Source organism: Dipodomys merriami, unplaced genomic scaffold (genome assembly GCF_024711535.1).
Source record: "Dipodomys merriami isolate MVZ:Mamm:240054 unplaced genomic scaffold, mDipMer1.0.p SCAF_3, whole genome shotgun sequence".
In the NCBI taxonomy this organism is placed as follows: domain Eukaryota; kingdom Metazoa; phylum Chordata; class Mammalia; order Rodentia; family Heteromyidae; genus Dipodomys; species Dipodomys merriami.
This window is the reverse complement of record NW_027204492.1, coordinates 84951709-84979142: the sequence shown is the minus strand read 5'-3', so window position 1 is coordinate 84979142 and position 27434 is coordinate 84951709. Positions and strand designations below refer to the sequence as shown.

General features: G+C 47.9%; 1 protein-coding gene across 7 annotated transcripts; it reads left to right on the top strand.

Annotated features, from left to right (window-relative positions):
• The first annotated feature begins 173 nt into the window (after positions 1–173).
• Positions 174–26820, top strand: Hdac6 (histone deacetylase 6). Of its 7 annotated transcripts, none has more exons than XM_070040502.1 (29): positions 177–267; positions 934–1056; positions 1147–1275; positions 1399–1487; positions 3799–3883; positions 3982–4022; positions 5835–5931; positions 6061–6158; positions 8171–8275; positions 8369–8437; positions 10931–11057; positions 11142–11207; positions 11310–11369; positions 11447–11536; positions 13795–13901; positions 14202–14269; positions 15170–15344; positions 15435–15563; positions 15733–15901; positions 16160–16293; positions 16981–17049; positions 17152–17344; positions 19278–19427; positions 23044–23218; positions 23325–24517; positions 25525–25674; positions 25799–25945; positions 26042–26170; positions 26402–26820. In XM_070040502.1, the coding sequence occupies exons 1-29, from the start codon at positions 178–180 to the stop codon at positions 26468–26470; spliced, it is 4326 nt and encodes a 1441-aa protein (XP_069896603.1). In that variant the 5' UTR covers position 177; the 3' UTR covers positions 26471–26820. The 7 variants fall into 7 exon arrangements, with proteins under 7 accessions (XP_069896609.1, XP_069896603.1, XP_069896610.1 ...); XM_070040509.1 differs by having other exon boundaries at positions 179–267; positions 23325–23779; XM_070040506.1 differs by lacking the exon at positions 177–267 and adding an exon at positions 315–482.
• Positions 26821–27434: the final 614 nt, after the last annotated feature.

The following is a 27434-nucleotide window of genomic DNA, read 5'->3' as shown; positions in this document are numbered from 1 at the left end:
TGGCGCAATCACAGTATGTCACGTCACTGTAGGGAGCATTGTCCGTTGTTTTTTTTTTTTTATCCCCCCCCCTCTCGTGAGTTCGCGAGAGGTGTGGCCTGCGAGAGGGGCGCAGCCATTCGGCGCGCTTCCTTTTGTGGGCTGGACCGGGGCGGGCTGTAACAGCTACTGGACCCAATGGAAAGAAAGATATGTGTCACCCGGGGCTCCCTGAGTCGCAGGGAGGTTGGCGTCACGAATCAGGCACGGCGAAGGGGATTGCGCGCTGTGAGTAAAGCGAAAGGATTGGTTGCTATCGACTGCTTGGCGGGGAAGATGGGAGGAGCCTGGAAGACGGCGGTTTGGGACTGGCTGGAGAGAATTGGCGAGACTTTAGAGGACTGATTTAAGCCGTGGGGTGGGGTCTTATGGAAGGAAGGGGGCAGGCCCCCGTGAATATGGGCTTGTTGAAAGGCTAGGAGCAGAATTTGAAAGAGTGGAAAGTACTGATCCGGCGGGATAAAGGGGTGGGGCTAAGTGAGTCGTTAGTGTGTGAGCGCGGATGGGTCTGGCTGAGTGAAAGCGTGGGTGTTTGTAACGGGGCGATAGGCCGGAAAGGGCAGGTTTGTGAAAGGATACAGGAAGGGGTGTAAGAAATGAGTGAGGCTTGATCGAGTGAAAGGGACGGTGAGTTGCTGGAAAGAGCAGGTCCTAAAATGTCCGGATTGAGTCTGAGGTTAATTGCTCCCAGGAAAAGGCGAGGCGTGAAAGAAGGAGGGGGAAAAAAAAAATCATGTAAAGGGGGCGTGGTCTAGTGGAACAGGCGGGACCAGGTGGGATGGGCACCTCAGTGGCTCGAGAGGCCCTGAAGGGGCGGGATTTAGAGGCACTGCGGATTGGGTTCCTGGGGCCCCTTCGGACCCCCTAACCCCCTCAAAACCACTATCCCGCCAGAGTCGCGTCAGGGCCCGAATCTCCCCAGCTATGACTTCCACTTGCCAGGATTCCACAGCCTCCAGGCAGCGGAAGGGTAGGCAGAATCCCCAATCGCCTTCTCACGATGTGAACGCCATCACGGTGAGGCCCGAGATGTTTATTATTACCCTGATGGGGAGGGAAAGCAAGCTAACCAAGTCTTGCACTCTGATCCTTCTCCCTGATTGGCAGAAGAGAACTGTTAAGAAGGGTGCTGTGCCCCGCTGTACTCCCAATCTATCGGAGATAAAGAAGAAAGGAAAGATGAAGAAGCTTAGCCAACCAGTTGAAGAAGACCTAGTCATGGGGCTGCAAGGGCTGGTGAGAGGGGCCTGGCGCGATGTGGCATTCTGTAACTAACAAAACCCTGTTTCTATGAGTAGTGTGAAATGTTTCCTCTAATTCAGCCCCTGAATGGATATATCTTTTTTCCCCCCTCTGCAGGATCTTAACCCTGAAGTGAAGGTAATGATTGGTACTGGCTTGGTGTTTGATGAACAGCTAAATGATTTTCATTGCCTCTGGGATGACAGGTGAGGCTGGATCCTCCAAACTACAAAATTACAGACTTAGACAGTCCTCCAGCAAGAATGCTTTCTAACAGAAAGGGTAGACCATTTCTCTCAAGGTCAAATCTCAGTTCTACATCCTGACCGCTAAGATTCCATGGGATCTGGCTCTATATCACCCTAGTGACTTCATCAGCTGCCACCATCCCCATGCGCTTCACTTTGTTTTACCTATAGTGCTGTTCTTCTAGCTTTGCCAAACACTTCTTGCTTCAAATCATGACTGATCCTTTTTACAACTCAGTGCTTCTCTCAGAGCCAGACTCTCACAGTCAGTTCGCCTGATCTGAGCTGTTTTCCTAGCCTTTGCCATTGTTTGTTAATCATTATATTCATGCATTTACTCATTTAATAGCTACCTCCCTTAACCTGATCTTAGGCCAACTCATAAGCACAAAAATCTCATTTGTGGAGTACATATGAGGAGTGTATGAGAGTAAACAAAATAGAGAGCTAGAGGCTTGGTTTAAGTAGTAGTATGCCCGCCTAGCAAATCTAGCACTTGTGAAACACTGAATTCAAACCCCAGTACTTTTTTTTTTAAGCCTTGAGAATAATGAGGGAGTCTTTTTGTGTGTGTGCTGGTCGTGGAGCTTGAACTCAGGACCTATGGTAGTGTTTGTGAGCTTTTTTTTCCCTCAAGGCTACCACTTAAGCCTCAACTCCACTTCCAGCTTTTTGGTGGTTAATTGGAGATAGGAGTCTCATGGACTTCCCTGCCTGGACTGGCTTCGAACTGTCATCCTCAGATCTCAGCCTCCTGAGTAGCTAGGATTCCAGATATGAGCCACTGGTGCCCTACCTGGAGCTGTTTTTTTTTTTTTTTTCTCTTTTTTTGTCAGTCCTGGGGCTTGAACTCAAGGCCTGACCTGGGCACTCTACCACTCGAGCCACAGTGCCACTTCTAACTTTTTTGTGTATATGGTAATAAGGAGTCGAACCCAGGGCTTCATGCATGCTAGAGGCAAGCATTCTACCACTAAGCCACATTCCCAGCCCTGTAGTCATTTTTGTTTTTGTTATTTTCATACTAGGACTTAAACTCAGGGTCAGGGAACTCTCCGTAGCTTTTTCTCTCAAGGCTGCTGTTACACCACTTGAGCTCCACCTCCACTTCTGAGATAAATGGAGTCCTATTTCCTTCATAGGGAACACAAAATGTTTTACTTTTTCTGTTTGTCCACACTTTAACCCTGTTATAATAAATCTTTTATAAGACTTTCAAAACAAAAAGCAAACCCATGCCTTCAGGGAAAGGAGAAGACAGAAGTAAGCAAACAAGTAAATGATATAGTGTATTAGAGATAGCAGTGCTGTGGGAAAGGACTAAGGTATGTGAGAGGGTAATGGAAAGTTGGATGAAAACCAGACGGTGGTTCAGGCCTGTGATCCTAGGTACTCAGGAGGCTGAGATCTAAGGATCACTATTTGAAGCCAGCTGAGGCAGGAAAGTCTGTAAGACTCTTATCTCCAATTAATCAGAGAAAGAGCTGGAAGTGGCACTATGGCTCAAGTGGTAGAAGGCCAGCCTTGAACTGAGCTGCTCAGGGACAGTACCCAGGCCCAGAGTTCAAGCCCCAGTATCAGCAAAAAAAAAAAGTTGGAAGGGTGTTTCCATTTGTAATACAAGTGGGGGAAAGCCTAGCTGGAATTTGAGCTTGGGTCTGAAGGAGATAAGGGAGTGAGCTATAGTGTCATCTGGGAGAAGGATTCTAGGCAGGAAAATGGCTAGAATGAAATCTTTGGAGCTAGCTGAAGTGTATGTGTTTCAATTGAGGACAAGGGAGACCAGTGCAGATGAAGCAAAGAGAATGAGGGATCAGAAAGTTGGTGTGCACATTGTTTAGTGCCTTCTGGGTTATATATAGGGAAGATGTCAGCTTCCAAAGGGAAGTGGATGGTAGCTATCAAAGGGATTTGTTTGTTTGTATGCCAGTCCTAGGGCTTGAACTCAGGGCCTGGGTGCTGTCCCTGAGCTATTGGTACTCAAGGCTAATGTTCTACCACTTGAGCCATAGCTACATTTCCAGCATTTTGGTAGTTTATTGGAGATAAGAGTCTCAGGGCCTTTCCTGCCTGGGCTAGCTTTGAACCATGATCCTCAGAGCTCAGCCTCCTGAGTAACTAGGATTACAGGTGTGAGTCACCAACTCATCAAAGGGTTTTGATGAGTGAAAAAGCCATGTAATAATGTGAAGCCTGAGTTCAAGTACCAGCTGAAAAATAAGAAAACTAATGGTGTCTGTGTTTCTAATGTTGTCTCCCATCTCCCCAGCTACCCTGAAAACCCTGAAAGACTCCATGCCATTAAGGAGCAGCTTATCCAGGAAGGCCTTGTGGATCGTTGTATATGCTTTCCGGTGAGTTCCATAGCCAACACTAGATTGAAAGCAGGGATCTGGCAGGACCTACTTTAGGTGCAGCCTACTTTAACTCTTTATTTCTCATGTCTCCTCAGGCCCGGGTCGCAGAAAAGGAAGAGCTCATGTTGGTTCACAGGTGAAGGCTTAGGAACCCGGTAGGGCGGGGAAGAGGTTGTTCTGGACCAATAAGAACAGGCTGAATGATTTGGTCAGGAATTTCATGGACTTGGGCAAGTAGCTGAGCCTCTCTGAGACTGCCATTTTTAGGAAACTGAAGTTCCTCAGGAGGGCTCGATATATAACATGTGCTTAGAATGTTAGCCCATGATGATATGCTTTTATTATAATCTGGTTGTATAAACAGGTACCAAATGTGTGCACAGTGATGGAAGGGTGCCCCCAGGGAACTGCGGGAACTCAGTAGGAGGTTTGGTGCTGTATGGCTCAGGAAAAGCTAGCTTGATAGTGGAGAGTGATAAAGCTGAGCTATTTATTTTGTTAGTTATTTAGTGCTGATCCTGAAACTTGAACTCAGGGTCTGTGCATTGTTCCTGAGGGCCTGGGTATTGTTCCTGAGATTCTTTTTCTCAAGGCTGTCACTCTACCACTTGAGCTACAATGCTACGTCTGGCTTTTTCTGAGTAATTTATTGGAGATGAGAGTCTCACAGACTTTCCTGCCCAGGCTGGCTTCAAACTGTGGTCCTCAGATCTCAGCCTCCTGAGTAGTTAGGATTACAAGTCTAAGCCACCAGTGCCTGGCTGCTCTTTTGCTCAAGGCTAGCTTTCTACCACTTAAGCCAAAGCTACACTCTAGCTTTTTTTGTCAGTTGTAGGGTTTGAACTCAGGACCTGGGCTCAGTCCCTGAGCTCTTTTTTTTCCCCCCAGTCATGGGGCTTGAACTTGGTCTGGGCGCTGTCCGTGCACTCTTCAGCTCAAGGCAAGCACTCTACCACTTGTCTCACAGTGCCACTTCCGGTTTTCTGGTAGTTAACTGAAAATAAGAGTATCACCCACTTTCCTCCCTGGGCTGGCTTTGAACCACAATCCTCAGATCTCAGCCTCTCTTGAGTAGCTAGGATTACAGGCGCAAGCCAGTGGCGCCCAGCACTTCTAGCTTTTTTTTTTTTTAATTATTAATTGGAGATAAAATTCCTATAAACTTTCCTGCATGGTCTGGCTTTGAACTGTGATCCTCACATCTCAGCCTTGTGAATAGCTAGGATTATAGGCATCAGCCACTGACACCCAACTAAGTTGAGCTTTGAGAGGAAAAAGAAGAGTCTAGTAAAGAGAAGAGCTTGACACTGATGAAAGTGGACTATACAACTCATGGATGGAGACCAGAGGAGGGAAGTGGGAGAGAGTAAGGGAAGGGAAGACACTACTAAAGGAAATTTTAATCCCTCTGTACATTACCTTTATAATAACAATAAAGTAAGTAACAATTAAAAAAAACACACAAACCAAAGCCGGGCGCCAGTGTAATCCTAGCTACTCAGGGGCTGAGATCTGAGATCGAGGTTCAAAGCCAGCCCAGGCAGGAAAATCCATGAGACTCTTATCTCCAATAAACCAGAAGTGCCGCTGTGGCTCAAGCAGTATAGCGCTTGCCTTGAGCTGAAGAACGCAAGGACAGCTCCAAAGCCCAGAGTTCAAGCCCCACGACCAGCCAAAAAAAACAAAAACAAAACAAAAAAACACAAACCAAACATCTCCAAATAACTGAATAGATGTGGGAATGGGCGTTGAGCGAGAGAGTTGGGGGAGGCGGAGGGGGAGAGAGGCTGGGAATATGGCGTAGTGGTAGAGTGCTTGTCTAGTATGCATGAACCCAGAGCTGTTTTTCCAGGTTGAATCTGGGGAAAGCCTGATTTGATTGGTGTGTGGTAAGCTTAGTTAGGGAGGGTATAGGACCCTGAATCTCATGACCCATCTGTGTTCCCAGCCCAGAGTACATTGACCTCATGGAGACAACCCAGTACATGAATGAGGGAGAACTTCGCATACTGGCAAGCACCTATGATTCAGTTTATCTACATCCGGTATGGATAAGAACCATGGGGTTTGGGAGTGGCAGCAATCCTGGGGTCCCTCCATCCCTATGCCCTGGGGAAGAAACAGAGCAGATAAAACAGATCTTTCACATCTTCTTTCGCTTCCCACTTTTCCAGAACTCTTTTATTTGTGCCTGTCTGGCCTCAGGCTCTGTCCTTAGACTAGTAGATGCGGTCCTGGGAGCTGAAATCCGGAATGGCATGGCTATCATCAGGTATTTGACTTTCTAAATTAGAAAAAAAGCCTTTCTCCTAAAATATATTGACTTGGGTACTATCTACATGTAGTTTCAGAATCAAAAGACATGAGCCTATTAATAAATAAAGTCTCCCTCCCTTGTTGCCCAGACATTTGCTTCCTCTTTTGAGAGGTAGTCATTATGTGACAGTCTTTTTTCTTTGCCTGCCTGCCTTCCTTCCTTCCTTCCTTCCTTCCTTCCTTCCTTCCTCCCTCCCTCCCTTCCTCCCTTCCTTCCTTCCTGTCTTTCTGACTTTCTTTTTTTCTGTCTGTCTTTCTCTTTCTCTTTTTTTCTTTTCTTTTTTCCTTGCCAGTCCTGATGCCTGAACTCAGGGTAGCTTCTTTCATTTCCAGCTTTTTTGGTACTAATGGGAGATAAGAGTCTCATGGAGGGCTGGGAAGATGGCTCAGTGGTAGAGCACTTGCCTTGCATTCATGAGGCCCTGGGTTCGATTCCTCAGCACCACATAAGCAAAAAGAAAAAACCCGGAAGTGGTGCTGTGGCTCAAGTGGTAGAGTGCTAGCCTTGAGCTGAAGAGCTGAGGGACAGTGCCCAGGCCCAGAGTTCAGGCCCCACGACCAGACCAAAAAAAAAAAAAAAATCTCATGGACATTCCTGCTCAGGCTGACTTCAAACTGCATTCCTCAGATCTCAGCCTCTTGAGTAGCTAGGATTATAGGCATGAGCCTCTATCACCGCGCTCCTACAGATAGTCTTATTCAAAGAATAGCCATCACATTTAATTGATTCTAAGATGTGCATTCTCTCTCTCTCTCTCTCTCTCTCTCTCTCTCTCTCTCTCTCTCTCTCTCTCTCTGTATATAGATGTGTGTGTATACATATATATGTATATATATGGAACATCTTGAAATCCAGGTACATATAACAAAGAGTGACATCTTAAAATCTAGTCAGTATTTTCTGCTTAGTTGGCCTGTAAAGTCATAAGCACACCCCACTCCTCCCATCGTGACTGCCTTTCTATTTTTTTTGTGTGTGGGGGAGGTCCGGTCGTGGGGCCTGAACTCTGGGCCTGGGTACTGTCCCTCAGCTCCTCAGCTCAAGGCTAGCGCTCTACCACTTGAGCCACAGCACCACTTCCGGCTTTTTTCTTTTTGCTTATGTGGTGCTGAGGAATCGAACCCAGGGCCTCAGGCATGCAAGGCAAGCGCTCTACCACTGAGCCACCTTCCCAGCCCGTGACTGGCTTTCTAGAAGTGACAAAATGCAGAAGATACAACCTTTGTCCTCCCTCAGTTTTTTTCTTGCAGTGCTGGGGATGACCCAGGATCTTGTACATCCTAGGCAAGCGCTCTATCACTAAGCCACCCTTGAGCCTCCCTTCTAACCTTTTAAAATCACCAGTGATAGTAAGCATGTAAACACTCCTTTCTAGAAGATGTATTTTTCACTTACATGTCTTAGAAAGCTTGCTCTAACAGTATTTAAATTAGGCCTCAGTAGATGTCATTGTACAAGTGCACTTTTTATGCTAACCACTCACCAACTGATGGGCTTTCTGATTCACCCCAATCATTTGTTATGGTGGGACATTTTGTAAACATGTTGTTTTACCTTTATGTTATATAGGCTATGGGCTACGTCCCTGAAGCAAATGACTGGATATGAGAATGTATGCATGGATAACCTTTTTTTCTTTTTTCTTTTTAAATATATTTCACTTTGTAGCACAGGCTAGCCTAGAACTCTCGGTCCTTCTATCTCAGCCTCCTGAATTCTGGGATTAGAGGAATCACTACCATGCTCAGCCAGGGCATGGATAACTTTAGTGAATATTTTATGTCTTCTCTGGAGAGAGAACAGTAGATTGGAGGTTGTAAGGACTTAAGGACCCCAGTTAATCAGTTGCTAGAAGATTTATCGTGTTAACACTGAAGGAATTGTTGGTCTAGGATTGGGAGCCTGGGAGAGCCTATCTCTCTATAGAGGAAAGCTTTCAAACCTTGGGCCTTTCCTATCCTGTGCAGACCTCCAGGACACCATGCTCAGCGTGATCTGATGGGTGGGTATTGCATGTTCAACCATGTAGCTGTAGCTGCTCGTTATGCTCAAAGGAAGCACCACATTAAGAGGTCAGTGCCTAACAGTGGATACGATGGGGGTGGCATGGGGTCAGCTACCCCATGGCCCCCTGGTACAGCATCTTCCTCCCTTTCCTCCCACAGGGTCCTTATTGTGGACTGGGACGTTCATCATGGCCAAGGAACACAGTTCATGTTTGACCAGGATCCCAGGTATACCTTGTCCCAATCATCCACAATTCCCACCCTTCTAGACCCAGCCAGAGGGGCTAGAAGGAAATACATTCAAATTCATTGGGCCTACCTGGTAACAGCATGTGTGCTGCCCCCTGTGTGTCTGCTGCTTCATAATTTCATGCTGAGGCAGGGTGTTATCCCTGAGCTTTTTTACTCAAAGCTAGTGCTATGATTTGAGTCACAACTTCCAGCTTTTTGGTGGTTAATTGGAGATAAGAGTCTCATAACTTCTTTTCTCCCTGGGCTGGCGTCGAACTGTAGCCCTCAGATCTCAGCCTCCTGAGTAGCAAGGATAACAGGTGTGAGCCACCAGAGCCTTGCTGTCAGTAAGGAACATTAATTACTAAATCGTAGTTTTTTTCTAGTTGTCTATCCAACTGACTATACAGAGTCTACTTTTTCCTTCAGTAGTCTTGAGCTCCCATGGCCCTTTGTTCTCTAGACATCATTTTATTATTTTTCTTCATATGCTGTTGCTGGCAGTTTTTTTCTTTTTCATTTCTTTGTTTTTTGGTGTGTTTATCTGTGTGTCTGTGTCTTTTTCATTACTGTGTCTCTGATAGATCTCTCTTTCTTCATAGGGGAATTTGAACTTAGGGCCTTACACTTGATAGGGTGGTGCTCTATCACTAGAGCCATTTTCCTAGCCCCCTTTTTTTTGTCGGTTGTGGGGCTTGAACTCTGGGCCTGGGCACTGTCCCTCTTCAGCTCAAGGCTAGGGTCCTACCACTTGAGCCACAGCGCCACTTCCGGTTTTCTGGTGTTTTTTTGTTTTGGTTTGGTTTGGTTTTGGCCGTGGGGCTTGAACTCTGGGCCTGGGCACTGTCCTTCAGCTCTTCAGCTCAAGGCTAGCACTCTACCACTTAAGCTACAGTGCCACTTCCCGTTTTCTGGTGATTTATTGGAGATAAGAGTTTCATGGACTTTCCTGCCCAAGCTGGCTTTGAACTGTGATCCTCAGATCTCAGCCTCCTGAGTAGCTAGGATTATAGGTGCCTAGCCCTTTTTTGCCTTAGCTATTTTTTGGTCATTTGTGGGGCTTTAACTCATGGCCTGGGTACTTTCAGTGAGCCTTTTCACTTAAGGCTAGCATTCTATACTTGAGCTATAGCCTTGAAGGAAAAAAAAAAGCTCAAGGGACAGCACTCAGGCTCTAAGTTTAAGCACCAGGACTGGCACTAAAAAACAAACACCAGGGGCTAGGAAGGTGGCTCAGTGGTAAAGCGCTTGCCTTGCATGCATGAGGCCCTGGGTTCGATTCCTCAGCACTACATAAGCAAAAAGAAAAAAGCTGGAAGTGGCGCTGTGGCTCAAGTGGTAGAGCACTAGCCTTGAGCTGAAGAGCTGAGGGACAGCGCCCAGGCCCAGAGCTCAGGCCCCACGACCGGACCCCCCCAAAAAAAACACCAGGCCTAGTAAGGTGGCTCAGTGGTAGAGTGCTTGCCTTGCATGCATGAGGCCCTGGGTTCGATTCCTCAACACCACATAAGAGAAAAACAAAAGCTGGAAGTGGCACTGTGGTTGAAGTGGTAGAGCACTAGCCTTGAGCTGAAGATCTGAGGGACTGCGCCCAGGCCTGAGTTCAGGCCCCACGACCCACAAAAACAAACAAAAAAAAAACACCAAAAAAACCCCTAAGGGACATGGGCCCTGAGTTCAAGCCTCAGTACACACACACGCACACACACACACACACGCGCGCACACACACACACACACACACACACACACACACACACACACACACACACACACACGTTGCCTTAGACTATTTCTGCAATCACACACGAAAGAGGAGAAATTCAGCCTTAGTTTCTGAATCAGGTTGGAGGGACTGAGCAGAAGACAGGGTGGGCAGATAGATGATAGTTTATTCATTTTGTTTCCTTAGAATGAAGCCCCACCCCAGCAACTCCACATCATGCCTGTTCATCTCATTTTCTCTGTCTGAACCTGTACATCATTTTTTAGTTGAAATCTATATATATCATGTCTTTTTATATCTGTTTTTCATGTCAGTCCCTCTCAATGCTGTGACAATTGACTTTTCTCACCTATAAAATAGAAGTAGTAGGGATATCTTAAAAGGTACTGGGGAGAAGAGACTGGCCTGATGACAATCCTAGACAGCTCCTCCATTCCATACACAGAACCAGGTTCCTCTCCTCACTCTTGGCCTCTAGGTCCCCTCATTTCCTTCAGGAGAATCTCTAAACTCTCCTGTCCTGGGATTCTTTTCAGCTTTGTCTTCGCCAAGGCCCTATGGGCCTTGTGTTATTGATTTTATCCTGCTCTTCCTACCTTGACCTCAGAGGAAGGTACCAAATCCTCAGATATCAGCCTCCTGAGTAGTTAAGATTATAGGCCTGAGCCCCTGGCTCCCAGATTACTTTTATTATTTCTTATCCTCGGCATTTAACCCAGAGCCTTTAGGGCACAATCCTTCATTCTGTCTTTTATCTGTCCCCAGTGTTTTATACTTCTCCATCCACCGCTATGAGCAGGGTCGGTTCTGGCCCCACCTCCAGGCCTCTAACTGGTCTGCCATAGGTTGTGGCCAAGGGCAAGGATACAACATCAATATACCTTGGAATCAGGTCAGTGTCTGATCACTCTTAAAGTGAGGCCCAATTCTATTCAACACGTTATGGCAGCTAGCTGACTATCCCCTATGTCTGCAGGTGGGGATGCGGGATGCGGACTACATTGCTGCTTTTCTTCACATCCTGTTGCCTGTTGCTTCTGAGGTTCTGGGGATTTGGGGAAGGTTGGGATAAGGGGCAACATTGAGGGGGGTGGTCCCTGAGGGTAGGTAGCCTCATATACTCTTTCTACCCATCACCCTATAGTTTCAGCCTCAACTGGTCCTGGTAGCTGCTGGATTTGATGCCCTCCAAGGGGACCCCAAGGTAAGGCAGTATCTCTGGGATAGCAAGTGTACAAAAGGGGGTGTATTTAACCAGGCTTACTCTTCGTGTCTTTTCAGGGCGAGATGGCTGCCACCCCTGCAGGGTTTGCCCAGTTAACCCATCTGCTCATGGGTATGGCAGGAGGCAAGCTAATTCTGTCTCTGGAAGTAAGTGACTCAACTTCATCTTACCCTGGGCACCTTAAACATTTTAAGAAAAAAGCTTTTCTAGAAACGGAAGTATGGCTGAAGTGGTAGGACACTGGTCTTGTGCTAAATCGCTGGGAGAGCAACTTAGCCCTTCCTTAATTAAAGCCTCAGTACCAGCACACACAAAAAAATGAAGAGGGCTGGGAAGGTAGCTCAGTGGTAGAACGCTTGCCTTGCATGCAAGAGGCCCTGGGTTCGATTCCTCAGCACCATATAAGCAGAAAAAGCCAGAAGTGGCCCTGTGGCTTAAATGGTAGAGTATTAGCCTTGAGCTGAAGAGCTGAGGGACAGTGCCAGGCCCTGAGTTCAGGCTCCACAACCAGCAAAAAAAAAAAAGAAAAAAAAAATGAAGAGAACTTTTGGACTGGGTATGGCTTCAGTGGCAGAGCACTTCCCCAACATACTTTTGAGGCTCTTGGCTCCATCTTTTTTTTTTTTTTTTTTGTCAGTCGTGGGGCTTGAACTATGGGCCTGGGCGCTGTCCCTCAGCTCTTCAGCTCAAAGCAAGCGCTCTAACACTTGAACGACAGTGCCAGTTCTGGTTTTCTAAGTGGTTTTTTGGAGATAAAAGTCTCAGGGCCCTTCCTGCCCAGGCTGGCTTTGATCTTCAGATCTCAGCCTCCTGAGTAGCTAGGATTACAGGCGTGAGCCACCAGCGCCCAGCTTCTTGGCTCCATCTTCAGCACTGCAAATTTAAAAAAAAACTCAGCCAGGCCCTGGTGGCTTAGGCCTGTAAAGGAGGATTGCAGTTCAAAGCCACCCCTGGCAAAAAAAAGTCCCCAGGAGACTCTTATCTCCAAATAGCCATTCAAAAACCAGAAGTAGCGGGGCTGGGAAGGTGGCTCAGTGGTAGAGTGCTTGCCTTGCATGCATGAGGCCCTGGGTTCCATTCCTCAGCACCACATAAGCAGAAAAAGCCAGAAGTGGAGCTGTGGCTCAAGTGGTAGAGCACTAGCCTTGAGCTGAAGAGCTGAGGGACAGCGCCCAGGCCCGGAGTTCAGGCCCCATGACTGACCAAAAAAAAAAGTGATAGAGTGCTAGAAAAGAGCTCAGAGACTGTGCCTAAGCCCTGAGTTCAAGCCCCAGGACCAGCACCCAAAAAAATCATAAATCAAAAAACAGGGAAAGGCTGCAAATGTGGCTTAGTGGTAGATTGCTGGCCTAGCATTCATGAAGCCCTGGTTCGATTCCTCAGTGCCATATAAACAGAAAATGCCAGAAATGATACTGTGGCTCAAGTGGTAAAGTGCTAGCCTTGAGCAAGAGAAGCTCAAGGAGAGCCCCTAGGCCCTGAGTACAAGCCCCAGGACTGCCACAAAAAAAAAAAGAACAGGGAAGGAAAAAATTTTTTGCTAGGTGCTGGTAGCTCATGCCTGTAATCCTAGCTACTCAGGAGGCTGAGGTCTGAGGATCATGGCTCAAAGTCAGCCCTGGCAAGAAAGTCTATGAGATTCTTATCTCCAGCTAGCCACCAGAAAACTGGAAGTGGCACTGTGGCTCAAAGTGGTAGAGTGCTTACCTTGAGCAAAAGAACTCAAGGTCAGCACCCAGGCCCTAAGTTCAAGCCCCAGGACTGACAAAAAAGAAAAGAAAAAAAATTCAAATATATAGTTCCTGGCTCAGCATTTCCCCTTACTAGCTAGATAACCTTGTACAATCACTTCATAGTTCTGTTCTCCTTACATACAATGGGAAAAATGATAATGATGTCCTTGCCCAAGGAATTAAATCAAGTCTCCATAAGTTTCTTCTTGTTTAATATATAGTGTGCAGCCGAGTGCCGGAGGCTCACACCTGTAATCCTAGCTACTCAGGAGGATGAGATCTGAGGATCACAGTTCAAAGCCAGCCTGGACAGGAAAGTCCTTGAGACTCTTATCTGGAATAAACCATCAGAAAACAGAAAGTGGTGCTGTGGCTCAAGTGGTAGAGAGCTAGCCTTGAGCTGAAATGCTGAAGGAAATCACCCAGGCCCAAAATTCAAGCGCTGTGTGTGTGTGTGTGTGTGTGTGTGTGTGTGTGTGTGTGTGTGTGTGTGTGTGTGTGTGTGTGTGTGTGTGTGTGTGTGTGTGTGTGTGTGTGTGTGTGTGTGTGTGTGTGTGTGTGTGTGTGTGTGTGTGTGTGTGTGTGTGTGTGTTTACCTAATACAGTAATTATTATCAGTATTCCGTGGTAATGTGGTAACATGGACATGTCTGATCCCCACTCCCTTTCAGGGTGGATACAACCTCCAGTCTCTGGCTAGGGGTGTCAGTGCATCTCTCCATACCCTTCTGGGAGACCCTTGCCCTATGCTAGAATCCCCTGGTGCACCATGTCAAAGGTGAGCTTGAGTGGAGGTGGGGAAAAGGGAGACCCTTGGGCTAGGAATGTGGCTTAGTGGTAGAGTGCTTGCCTAGCACGCATGAAGCCCTGGGTTCGATTTCTCAGTACCACATAAACAGAAAAGGCCGGAAGTAGCACTGTGGCTCAAAGTGGTAGAGTGCTAGCCTTGAGCAAAAGGAAGTTCAGGGATTGTGCCCAGGCCCTGAATTTAAGCCCCAAGACAAGAAAAAAAAAGCGGGAGACCTTTCTTGCCCACCTGGGAGCCATTTCATCCAGTTTCTCCCTCTTCTGCCCCCAGTGCTCAGGCTTCGGTCTCCTGTACTCTGGAAGCCCTGGAACCATTCTGGGAAGTCCTTGTGAATACAGGTAGGAGGTGGGGGGGATAAGATCGTGCATGTAATATACCCTGTAGGGAGGGACAGCACTCTCTGAGACCTCCTGTTTTGTGTGCTAGTACTGGGGCTTGAACTCAGAGCCTGGGTGTTCTTTAGCTTTTGTATGTGTGTGTGCCAGTAGTAGGGCTCAGGTCCTAGGAGCTATCCTTTAGCTTTTTCACTCAAGACTGGCACTCTACCACTTGAGCCATAGCACTACTTTCCATTTTTTTTATTTTTGTTTTTGTTTTTTGCCCATCTTGAGGCTTTAACTCTGGGCCTAGGCACTTTCCCTGAGCTCTTCAGTTCAAGGTAAGCACTCTACCACTTGAGCCATAGCACCACTTCCTGTTTCTGGTGATTAATTTGAGAGAAAAGTCTCACAGATTTTCCTGCCTGGCTGGCTTTGAACCACGATCCTCAGATCTCAGCCTCCTGAGGAGCTAGGTTTACAGGTATAAGCCACCAGTGCTTGGCTACTCCCTGTTTTTTGGTCGTTAATTGAAGATAACCATCTTACACACTTGTCTGCCTGTGGCTGGCTTTGTACCATCTCATCCACCAATGGCTGGCCCCTTAGCTTTTTCACTCAAAAGCTAGTGCTCTACCATTTATCCAGAGCTGTACTTCTGGCTGTTTGGTGACTAACTGGAACTTAAAGTTTCACAGACTTTCCTGTATGGACTAGCTTTGAACCATGATCCTCAGATCTCAGCCTCTTGAATAGCTAAGATTACGGGTGTGAATCACTGGTGCCTAGGCCATCTTGGTTAAGGAGGGTCGTAGTCTCTCCACCAGACCCAGATTTCAGGCTTTTTGTGTGTTTGAGTTACATTTGTCACAGTATGTCCCCAAATTGGGGAAGTAGGGTGAAGGTGACTTCTCCTTGCAGTTGATAGTACGGAGGAGGACAATGAGGCTGGAGACAACTGGGACGAGAGACAAGAGGAAGGGGAAGGACCCTTGGGGGCCACTTCACTGCCAGTCCTGACATGGCCCACGCTACAGCATCGTACAGGATTGGTCTATGACCAAAGAATGATGAGTCACTGCAACCTGTGGGACAAGTATGCATTTAGAAGGCTGGAATGAAGTTGGTGAGGGACACTTCTCATAAGCCACTAAACCCTTCTCTCTGATTTTATCTCCACTGCTAGCCACCACCCTGAGACACCCCAGCGTATTTTGCGGATCATGTGCCACTTGGAGGAACTAGGGCTTGCAGCACGCTGTCTCCACCTGCCTGTGCGGCCTGCCACTGATGCCGAGCTCCTTACCTGCCACAGGTCAGTCTATACTGAAAATAGGTAGCCACAAGACTGTGGTGGTTCTCTGGGGGGGGTAGAGCTTGGGGCTCCCCTTCCATTGTGGGTGAAACTGCTGCTCACCTATTCTTGACTCAGCATGGGGTGGGAAATGGACAGATCCACCCAACTGTCTCTATATTACCTCCAGTGCCCAGTATGTGGAGCGTCTCCGGGCTACAGAGACAATGAAAACCCGGGAACTGCACCGCGAGGGTGCCAACTTTGACTCCATCTACATCTGCCCCAGCACATTCACCTGTGCTCAGCTAGCTACAGGTGCTGTCTGCCGCCTGGTGGAAGCTGTACTATCAGGAGAGGTGGGTCCTCATGAGATGGCATTGGGCTAGAGAGAGGAGATCCTGGGGGAATGGGAAGAGAGCCATCTACCACTTACACTCTCTCCTTGAAAGAGCTGAACAAGGCTGGAGAGAGGTAGTGGGACTGTCTCTGCTCACTGGGAATTGGGATTAACCCCACCAAGCAGGTGGTGGACTGGTGGAAGGGACAGAGAAGAAAGAGGGAGCCACAAATATGATGGCCAGGGATCCGGTCTTACTCTTCATTTCTCCCCTAAGGTTTTAAACGGCATTGCTCTGGTGCGCCCCCCTGGACACCATGCAGAGCACGATGCTGCTTGTGGCTTCTGTTTTTTTAATTCTGTGGCTGTGGCTGCTCGCCATGCCCAAGCCATTAGGGGGACTGCCTTAAGGTAAGACTTCCCTGGAGACACCCCCCCACCCCCATCACCACAACACACTCCTTGCAACAATCTGGACCTCCCCACCCCTGGCCCATAGTACCACCCCCAGAACTTTCCCAGAAACAAGTCAAGGATCACTGAAGCTTCTCCCCAGACAAAAACCAAAAAGAATCCTTTCTGCACTTCCCATGCAAGACCTCTAGATTTTGCCACCAGGATCCTGCACGGGCAGCAGTGGCTCGTGCCTATAATCTTAGCCACTCAGGAGGCTGAGATCTGAGGATTGAGGTTTGAAGCCGTCCAGGCAGAAAAATCCATGAGACTCATATCTCAAGCTAACCAGAAAAAAAAGCCAAAAGTAAAGATGTAGCTCCAACTGTAGAATGTAAACAGCCAAGCAAGAGCACAAGGCCTTGAATTCAAGCCCCAGTTCAGGGGTTCTGTCTTAGCATTCCTGACTACCCCCTAGGATCCAGCATGTGAGACTTGGCCATCCAGGCCCTCCATTTACCTAGTCATTCCCCAGAAAAGCCCAGAGGCCAGGATTTATCCTCATACTAACATCCAACCCTTTCCCAAGAGACCAAAGGTCCTCCTACCCAGCAACGAATGCCTTTGCAGACCCCATGCAGCTAGCTCTAGCCCTCTTCCAAGGGACAACTATCTCAGCTTACTCAGATGCTATTCCCTCTCCAGGATCCTAATTGTGGATTGGGACATCCATCATGGGAATGGAACTCAGCACATCTTTGAGAATGACCCCAGGTAAGGGATAGAAGCTAAGGACAAAGGGTATGGTGAGGGAAGGGGCTGACCATGCCCCTAACCAGCTATGGCCCCTTTTTCTTCCCATCCTGTTGCCCACAGTGTGCTTTATATGTCCCTGCACCGCTATGATCGTGGCACTTTCTTCCCCATGGGGGATGAGGGGTCCAGCAAACACGTAGGTCTGGCTGAGGGCATGGGCTTCACTGTCAATGTGGCCTGGAATGGGCCCCGTATGGGTGATGCTGACTACCTGGCTGCATGGCATCGACTTGTGCTTCCAATTGCATATGAGGTAAGGCTTAGGTTATTACATGACACATCTATAAAGGTAGCAACATATGCCTGCCTTTGCAGCATGTGTCTGACTGCCAGGTGTCTGATCCTGTGAGACAGCCTGTGGGTGGAGATAGTAATGACTCTTGAGGCAGGGGTGGCTTTGATGATCTCGAACTTGTATATCTGTCTGCACACATGGCAGCATGTCATTGCTCTTTGTGTGACATTTTGCAAATAAGCAACTCTCTTGCTGCTGTATGTGATAGGCTTCTGTGGTTTCTCTGGGTATAAGGGCCTTCTTGATGTCTGGTAGTAGCCCGTGTGACCTGATTGGATCTGTGTCCTGTGTGACTGCTTGTCTGGGTATGAGAATGGCCATGATGCCATCTGTGTGGAACTGAGTGTGCAAGGGAGGTGGGGGTTGGGTACATGCATGTGATACCACACAGGCTGCTGTTTGTCATCTCCTATTCCCTATATAATACGTGTGATGCGGGGTGGGGGGGTGAGTTGGGGAGGGGTTAGCTGATGGTGTGTACATGACTGACTCAGTGAATGGATGTGTGAGCCTGGATGTGAGCACATGCCTCGATTTTTAGTTTCTTTTATTGTTTTTTGTTTTGTTTTGCCAGTACCAGGGCCTTGGACTCTCTTCCTGAGCCTCTCTGTGTTCAAGACTAGCACTCTACCACTTAAGCCACAGTACCTCTTCTGCCTTTTTCTGTGTATGTGGTACTGAGAAATCGAACCTAAGGGTTCATGCATGCTAGGCAAGCACTCTGCCACTAAGCCACATTCCCAGCCCTATTTTAAGTTTTTAAATTTTTTCCCTGGTTACTAGGGTTTGAACTCAGGGCCTTTTGCTTGACCAGGTTTGATTGCTCAGCTAGTGCTCTACCACTTGAGCCATGCCTCAAGTGGACAAGTGGAGATGTACTCTTTTTTTTTTTGGTTCCGGTCGTGGGGCCTGAGCTCTGGGCCTGGGCGCTGTCCCTCAGCTCTTCAGCTCAAGGCTAGCGCTCTACCACTTGAGCCACAGTGCCACTTCCGGCTTTTTTCTTTTTGCTTATGTGGTGCTGAGGAATCGAACCCAAGACCTCAGGCATGCAAGGCAAGTGCTCTACCACTGAGCCACCTTCCCAGCCCTGGAGATAGACTCTTAACCTCTCTGCCTAGGCTGGTTTCAAACTGTAATCCTTCACATCTCAGCCTCTTGAGTAGCTAGGATTTACAGATGTGAGCTCCCAGACCTTGGCTGGCCATGTACTATTTTTAGTCTTTGGCTATACACAAATGGCCAGGATGACCTTATGTGTAGTGTATGTGCAAGTGTGTGAAGATGACTACCTCCTGTGGGTATTGTTAGTGTGGTACTGGCATGCATGTTTGTGACTATGCAGGGTTTAGCTATAGATTATTGCCCTCTGAGAAAGCAAGTGTGTGGTGCATGACTAATGTGGATGTGCAGTTCCATGTGGAACTGTCTGTGACCATCTGCATAGCACTTTCATATTCATGTGCATCCCATGTGAGAGAAAACATGTCTCTACCTGTCCAATTCTCATGTCACCATCTTAATATCCTGAGTTTCCATGTCTCTTGTGCCTGTGACTTATATTTGTCTCCTGACTCTTACCTCATGTCCCCATCATGTCCACTTGTATTGTTTTCACATCCCCTAAGTCTGCCTAACATGTCTCTGTCTCTGGCAGTTTGTCCAAATCTCTGTTTCTCACATTGCCCTGTCTTCTGCTCTTTATTTTCAGGTCTGTAGTCTGGCTTCTCCCAGGCTCTAGGTCCTGAGTCTCCATGTCTCTGACTTGCCCTCCATGCCTTCACTTACACTCACTCCCATCACCTACTGTCTATTAAGCCCTCCTGCTCCTGCTCCTCCTCCTCCTCCTCCTCTTCCTCTTCATACCCATGTTTCTTTTTTCTCTTTGCCTCAGTTTAACCCAGAACTGGTGCTTGTATCTGCTGGTTTTGATGCTGCACAGGGTGACCCACTGGGTGGCTGCCAGGTGTCACCGGAATGTTATGCCCATCTCACTCACCAGCTGATGGGCCTTGCCAATGGCCACACTATCCTTATCCTAGAGGTAACTCTCGGGCCCCCTTCCCATGGTAGGAGGGCAGTTGGAAGAGTTGGCTGTGTCACTCTCGGGGAAGGTTCCTTAAATCCCTTTTGAGTATGAATCCATCTGGGGTCATGGGCATATAGTGTGCATTGATAATGACAATAACAGCTTTAATTGGGCCCTGACTATGCACAAATCACTCTTCTCAGCACTTTATTTACTTGATAAAGTAGCCCTATGAAGTAGGTCTGCTTTACCTCATTTTCATCTCTCAAGATCTCAAGAGCAACTAGCTGGGCACTGGTGGCTCATGCCTGTAATCCTAGCTAATCAAGAGGCTGAAATCTGAGGATCATGGTTTGAAGTCAGCTCAGACCAGAAAGTCCATCATACTCTTATTTCCAATTAATCACTAATCCAGAAGTGGAGCTGTGGTTCAAAGTGGTAGAGTGCTAGCCTTGAGCAAAAGAGCTCAAGGACAGTGCCTAGGTCTTCAGTTCAAGTCCCATGATCAACAACAACAAAAAAAAATCAGGGGCTGGGAAGTAGCTCAGTGGTAGAGCGCTTGCCTTGCATGCCTGAGGCCCTGGGTTCCATTCCTCAGCACCACATAAGCAAAAAGAAAAAAAGCCAGAAGTGGTGCTGTGACTCAAGTGGTAGAGCACTAGCCTTGAGCTGAAGAGCTGAGGGACAGCGCCCAGGCCCAGAGTTCAGGCCCCACGACCGGACCAAAAAAAAACAAACCAAAAAAAAAAAAAAAATCAAAGGAACCAAGGCACAGAGTGGAACAGTGTCATATATTTAATAATGGAAGATTGGGATTGGACCCCAGGCAGCCTAGCTCTGACCTGGAGTCTGCTTTTTACCACTGCCTGAATTATTCCTAGCAAACCAAATTCCTGAACAAAGTAAATTTGCAGGTCCCTTCACCCCTGTGCCTAGGTGTCCTCATCTAGAAGATGAGTCTGGCTACCCATGGCAGAGTGGCTATATGATAAGGGATGTAAAATACTATGTCTCCTTACCATTAAGCATTGTCCATACCTTCATTTAACCCTCAACAAAAGTCAATGCTGTTATTATCACTATTTTTTTTTGGGGGGGGGTCCGGTTGTGGGGCCTGAACTCTGGGCCTGGGCACTGTCCCTCAGCTCTTCAGCTTAAGGCTAGCACTCTACCACTTGAGCCACAGTGCCACTTCCAGCTTTTTTTCTTTTTTGCTTATGTGGTGCTGAGGAATCGAGCCCAGGGCCTCATGCATGCAAGGCAAGCACTCTACCACTGAGCCACCTTCCCAGCCCCTATTATCACTATTTTACAGATGAGAAAAGTAAGTGACAGAGAAATTAACTGGCTGGCAAAAAGTCTGACTTACAGTGTACCCAGGAATGCTTGTGCCAGGCCAGGGTGGTGATTAAAATTGCAGACTAATAGCCAGGTGCTGGTGGCTCATGCCTGTAATCCTAGCTACTCAGGAGGCTGAGATCTGAGGATTGTAGTTCAAAGCCAGCCCAGGCAGACAAATCGAGAATACTCTTATCTCTACTCAGAAGAAAATGGGAAGTAGAGGCATGGCTCTAGTGATAGAGTACCAGCCATTAACAAAAAAAGCCAAGTGAGAGTCTAAAGCCTTGAATTCAAGCCGCAGTACAAGAACAAAAAAAAAAAAAAACACACAAAAAACAATGTAGACTATTTTGTCAGATAGCACATCTAGCACTAATTCTTCAATATGAGTTATCTAAGCATTCTGAGCCTTAGTTTCTTTATATGTATAAAGAAGAGAAACAGGTTCCTATAGATGATAAAGTTCAAGTCATGAGGAATCATATAGAGAGAAATACCAGTTGTTCATGTACAAGGTCAGGTCTAAGACTCCTGTATAGGTTCACACTACACATTTTGTGCAGGTCTGGACAGATCTAGGTGTGAGGCCAGGGATTCCAGGATAGCGTTAAAACAGTTTTCTGGATGGTGCGAAGGCATTTTTTTTTTGTTTTTTTTTGTTTTTTGTTAGTCGTGGGGCTTGAAGTCTGGGTCGGGGTGCTGTCCCTCAGCTCTTCAGCTCAAGGCTAGTGCTCTACCACTTGAGTCACAGCACCACTTCTGGTTTTCTGAGTGGTTTATTGGAGATGAGTCTCTCGGACTTTCCTGCCAGAGCTGGCTTTGAATCCTGATCCTCAGCCTCCAGAGTAGCTAGGATTACAGGCAAGAGTCACTGGCACCCAGCTTGAAGGCAATTTCTTTTTTTGGGGGGAGGGGGGGGTCCGGTCGTGGGGCCTGAACTCTGGGCCTGGGCACTGTCCCTCAGCTCTTCAGCTCAAGGCTAGCGCTTCAGCCACAGCACCACTTCCGGCTTTTTTCTTTTTGCTTATGTAGTGTTGAGGAATAGAACCCAGGGCCTCAGGCATGCAAGCAAGCACTCTACCACTGAGCTACCTTCCCAGCCCAAAGGCAGATTCTTATACAGATTAAGCACCTGTGGTTGTGAGGATTAACTACTAAATATTTCAAATAGAATCTGGCAGAAAACAAACACTTGATGTTAGCTAATTACTAATGACTTTTGCAGGTAGGGGGGTACTGGTCCTGGGGCTTGGGCCCTAAGCTGCTTTTGCTCAAGGCTAGTGCTCTACCACTTGAGCCACAGCTCAAGGTTTTTAGGTGATTAATTGGTGATAAGTGTTTCTTGCCTAGGCTAGCTTCAAACCATAATCCTCAGATTTCTTTTGCTGGTCCTGAAACTTGAACTGTGGCCCTGGGCACTATCCCTGAGGCTCCTTTTGCTCAAGACTAGCACTCTACCACTTGAGCCCCAGTGCTACTTCTAGCTTTTTCTGTGACTAATTGGAGATAAGAGTCTCAGAGCTGGGGCTGGGAAGGTGGCTCAGTGGTAGAGCGCTTGCCTTGCATGCATGAGGCCCTGGGTTCGATTCCTCAGCACCACATAAGCAAAAAGAAAAAAAGCCGGAAGTGGCGCTGTGGCTCAAGTGGTAGAGCGCTAGCCTTGAGCTGAAGAGCTGAGGGACAGCGCCCAGGCCCAGAGTTCAGGCCCCACGACCGGACCCAAAAAAAAAAAAAAGAGTCTCAGAGCTGGCTTCAAATCATGATCCTCAGATCTCAGCCTCCTGAGTAGCTAGGATTACAGCCATGAGCTGCTGGTACCCAGCTAATGTTTTTTGGGTTTTTTTGGTCGGTTGTGGGGCTTGAACTCTGGGCTTGGATGCTGTCCTTGTGCTCTTCAGCTCAAGGCGAGTGCTCTACCGCTTGAGCCACAGCACCACTTCCGGTTTTTCTAGCAGTTTATTGGAGATAAGAGTCTCATGAACTTTCCTACCCAGGCTGGCTTTGAACCACGATCCTCAGATCTCAGCTTCCTGAGTAGCTAGGATTACAGGCGCCCGGCTATCAGTACAGTTATTGCTACTTTGCACTTTGACAACCCAGTTTACCTTTCCCACAACAACCACCTCACAGAACAAGTGGTGCCCATTTTACAAATGTGGGTTTCGTTCCTCCTATCACCCTCCATTCTGGGCTTTGAGGGCCCTGACATGGGAAAGAAGGGGATTTAGGACTGTAGGATCCTCCCCAATTCCCCAAAGACCCTCCCACTGTTATCTTTTCCTCCCCAAAGGGTGGCTACAACCTGACATCCATCTCAGAGTCAATGGCTGCCTGTACCCATTCCCTCCTTGGAGATCCGCCACCCCTGTTATCGATGCTTCGGCCACCACAACCAGGGGCCCTTGCCTCAATTACGGAGACCATCCAAGCCCATCGCAAATACTGGCGCAGCCTGAGGGTCCTGAGTGAGTAGACATGGGAAAGTGGGGACAATGAAAAGAATTGGGAGGGGGGCAGTCATTAGAGGCAGAAAAGGGGACAGCACTCAAGGATTTTCCTCCATGGTTCCAGAGGTAGAAGACAAGGATTCACCCTGCACTTCCAAACCCATCGCCAGGAAGGCATCCCATCCAACCCATCTTAGGTTGGCTAAGGGGGTAACCATGCCAGAAGGGAAGGGTGTAAAAGCAAGCATGAGGAAAGTTACCTCAGCATCATCTGCAAAAGCACCTACTGCAGCTCACACCAAAGTGAAGACAGCCAAAGTGACCACATGTACTCAAAACAAGGCTCAGAGAGATAGTTGGAAATCAAAACTAACCTGGGACACTTCTGAGAACACTGTGGGAGGAGCCATGGTGGTCCAGGCCATCTTCGAGAATAGTGTTGGAGGAACCAAGATGAACCAAGCGACCTCCAATGAGACTGTTGGAGAAGCCATGATGGACCCGATCACCTTTGAGGAGACTGATGGAGAAGGAGCCGTGGTGGACAAGGTCATCTGTGAGAAGACTGAAGGAACCAAGGTAGACCAAGCCACCTCTGAGGACACTGTGGGAGGAGACACGGTGGATGAGGCCACTTCCAAGGAGACTGTGGGAGGAGACATGGTGGACCAATCCACCTCAGAGGAGACTGTGGGAGGAGACATGGTGGACCAATCCACCTCAGAGGAGACTGTGGGAGGAGACATGGTGGACCAGGCCACCTCTGAGATTGTGGGAGGAGCCAAGGTGGACCAGGCCCCCTCCAAGGAGATTGTGGGGGGAGACATGGTGGATCAGGCCACCTCTGAGGAAACAATGGGAGGTGCCAAGGTGGACCAGGCCACCTCCAAGGAGACTATGGGAGGAGACATGGTGGATCAGGTCACCTGCAAGGAGACCGTGGGAGGAGCCAAGGTGGACAAGGTCACCTGCAAGGAGACCATGGGAGGAGCCAAGGTGGACGAGGTCACCTGCAAGGAGACCGTGGGAGGAGCCAAGGTGGACAAGGTCACCTGCAAAGAGACCGTGGGAGGAGCCAAGGTGGACGAGGTCACCTCCAAAGAAACTGTAGGAGAAGCCACCTCAGAGGCTACAGGGGAAGTCATACTAGACCAGACCAACTCAGAGGATGCTCTGGGAGGAGCCAAGCTGATCCAAACTCCTCTAGACTCAGACAGAGATAAGCAGATCTCACTTCAGCAGGGAACCACATTCCAGCTATCCCCCATTCAGCAGATTGGGAATCCCAGAATTTTAGAACCAGGCAATGAAGCTCAGGTAAGGCCACCACACCTGGGGCAAGGGAAGGAGAGTTAAGAATTGTTCTTGCTGGGCATGGTGGCATGCATCTGAATTTCAGCTACTCTGGAGGTAGAAGGATCTGGAGGATCATGGTTCAAGGTCAGTGTAGGCAAAAAGTTAGCAAGATCCTACATCAACAACCTGGTGGTGTAAACTACCTGGCACATGTAAACTGGGATGTGTAAGTAGGGGGATCACAGTCTAGGCTGACCCTGGTACAAATATAAGACCCTAACCAGGCATGGGTGGCTCATGCTTATAATCCTAGCTGCACAAGAGGCTGAGAACTGAGGATCACCATTTGAAGCCAGGCTCAGGAAAGTCAGTGAGGCTCATCTCCAATTAATCAGCAAGAAGTTGGAAGTAGAGATGTGGCTCAAGTGGTAGAGCACCAGCCTTGAGCAAAACAGCTTAGGGACAGTGCCTAGGCCCTGAGTTCAAGCCCAGAACCAGCACCAAAACAAAACAAAAGGTGAGAACCTATCTGAAAAATTATAAAAGTTAAAAAGGGCCAAGGGTGTGGCTCAAGTGGTAAGAGTACCTGCCTAGCAAGCATGGGGCCCTGACTTTAAACTCCAGTTGCCACCAAAAAGAAAAAACAATTGGAGGGCTGGGAATGTGGCTTAGTGGCAGAATGCTTGCCCAGCACTCACAAAGCCCTGGGTTCAACTCCTCAGTACCACATAATCAGAAAAGGCTCAAGTGGTAGAGTGCTAGCCTTGAGCAGAAGAAGCTTGGGGATGGGGCTGGGAAGGTGGCTCGATGGTAGAGTGCTTGCCTTGCATGTATGAAGCCTTGGGTTCTATTCCTCAGCACCACCTAAGCAGAAAAAGCCAGAAGTGGCGCTGTGGCTCAAGTGGTAGAGCACTAGCCTTGAGCTGAAGAGCTGAGGGATAGCGCCCAGGCCCTGAGTTCAGGCCTCACGACTGACAAAAAAAAAAAAAATTAGACTTCTCAGTTCCATCTTTTCCTTCTCTGTCCAGAGAGCCCTGGAAGATGAAGACCCAGAAGATGAAGGCCTACTGGGAGAAGCAGCTGGAGGTGAGCCTATTAATAACTCTCAGCTGGCATTTGGATCTGGGGAAGCTGCTGCTGCTGTTGCTACTATTACTGTTGCTCCTGACAATGATGAGGTGAGCTCAGGGAGAAGCTGGGGTTATGTTTTCTTCATCTTGCTTCCTCATTTCACTAGACAGGGTCATACAATATATAGTAGAGAGATAAAGTCTTCAATTTAGTTTCACTTTTCCATCCTAGGACTTATTTTATGCTGTAACACCAATGCCTTGGTGCCCCCATTTGGGGGCAGTGTGCCCCATACCTGCAGCAGGACTGAACGTAAACCAACCTTGTGATGCCTGTGGAACTATGGAGGAGAACTGGGTGTGTCTTAGTTGCTATAAGGTATGGAACAGAAAGGCAATGGAGTGGTGGCCAACCCAGCAACAAATCTAAGGGTGGTGCCAACCCCACTTCCCCATACTCACTCCCCCATCTCAGGTCTACTGCAGTCGTTATATAAATGGTCACATGGTCAGCCATTATGAAGCTTCTCAACACCCATTAGTCCTCAGCTGTGTAGACCTCTCTTCCTGGTGTTACCATTGTGAGGCCTATGTCCACCACCAGGTGAGTTGGGGCAAACCCTTTAACCCATGCACACTCACCCCCTAGCCATGCCCACGTCCTTTCTGTGATCGAGTAAAGGAAAAACACAGACCCCCCCTCCTCATGGTTGCCCTGTGAGGGTTTAAGGGCGGTGTGGGTTAGTCTAGGAGATAGAGTGGCTGAGGGCTGGAGCAGGCCAAGGTAAAGCCATCCTCACTTCTCTTACCTGCCTTCTTGTTGCCTCCTCCTCAGGATGTCCTCCATGTGAAGACTGTGGCTCACAAGAACAAATTTGGAGAGGACATGCCCTCCCCCAATTAAATCTCAGAATCCACATCATCTTCTACCTTTCCCAAGACCCCAAAATAAACCAGCCCGAGTTCTTATTTGTTGCAACCTATACCTTGGGTGAGGGTAACCCCTCATTCTGCCCCACCCTGAATATCCTTTACAAGTTTCCCATGGGTGCTTATTTAAGTGTAAATAATTTTTAAGAAACTGTAATGTTCAGTTTTGGACCTGATCTTACCCACTACCTGTTCAAGGAACACACCACTACTTCACCCCAGAAGGAGAGGGGAAACTCAGTAGCCCCAAGCCAGGGGTAACACTGGAGGGAGGGGAACTGGCAGTAACAGCAGGGTTGCATATGAATAAAGTTGATGCAAAAACTGGAGAAAGCCTTTTGAGTATGTTGAAAAACCCTCACATCTTCAGTCAGCTGGACTGATGAGTAATGGACTAGAGAATAGGTATTCCTCAGTTCAACCCCTATCCATCCATTGCACAGCAAACAAGCAAAACATGGAACAGCTTGATTGGCTTCACTGGAAATTAATGAGAACACATGAGAAAATGAGTGCTTGCCTTAGAAATGGCCTTCTAGACAGCCCCAGCCATTCCCTAGGCTGAGAAGATAAGAAAACCACCAGGAAGTAATCCTCACCAAGCGCCAGTTTCCCTATCTGTTTTGCTGGCCTGATTGGTGAGGTAGGAATAGGATTCAATTTTAACTTGGATGTGGTGGCCATGGTGGTTCTTGGGAAAGAGTATAGTACGATTACCAAGAGGTAGGAAATAGGAGCACAATTCTGGAGTTTTATTTCTCCTGCATGAGAATTGTTTTGGTTGATGCTTCTAGGAAGTTTTTTTCTTTTTTCTTTTTTTTTTTTGTCGGTCGTGGGGCCTGAACTCTGACTGGGTACTATCCCTCAGCTCTTCAGCTCAAGGCTAGTGTTCTACCACTTGAGCCACAGCACCACTTCTGGCTTTTTCTGCTTCTGTG

What these genes read in the sequence shown, in the direction of transcription:
- Hdac6 (XM_070040502.1), top strand. Translation starts at nt 178, where the DNA reads ATGGAAAGAAAGATATGTGTCACCCGGGGCTCCCTGAGTCGCAGGGAG. An exon ending in ATCGTTGTATATGCTTTCCG is followed by an intron (nt 3,884 to 3,981) that starts GTGAGTTCCATA and finishes ATGTCTCCTCAG; the next exon opens with GCCCGGGTCGCAGAAAAGGA. An exon ending in AACCAGGCAATGAAGCTCAG is followed by an intron (nt 24,518 to 25,524) that starts GTAAGGCCACCA and finishes TTCTCTGTCCAG; the next exon opens with AGAGCCCTGGAAGATGAAGA.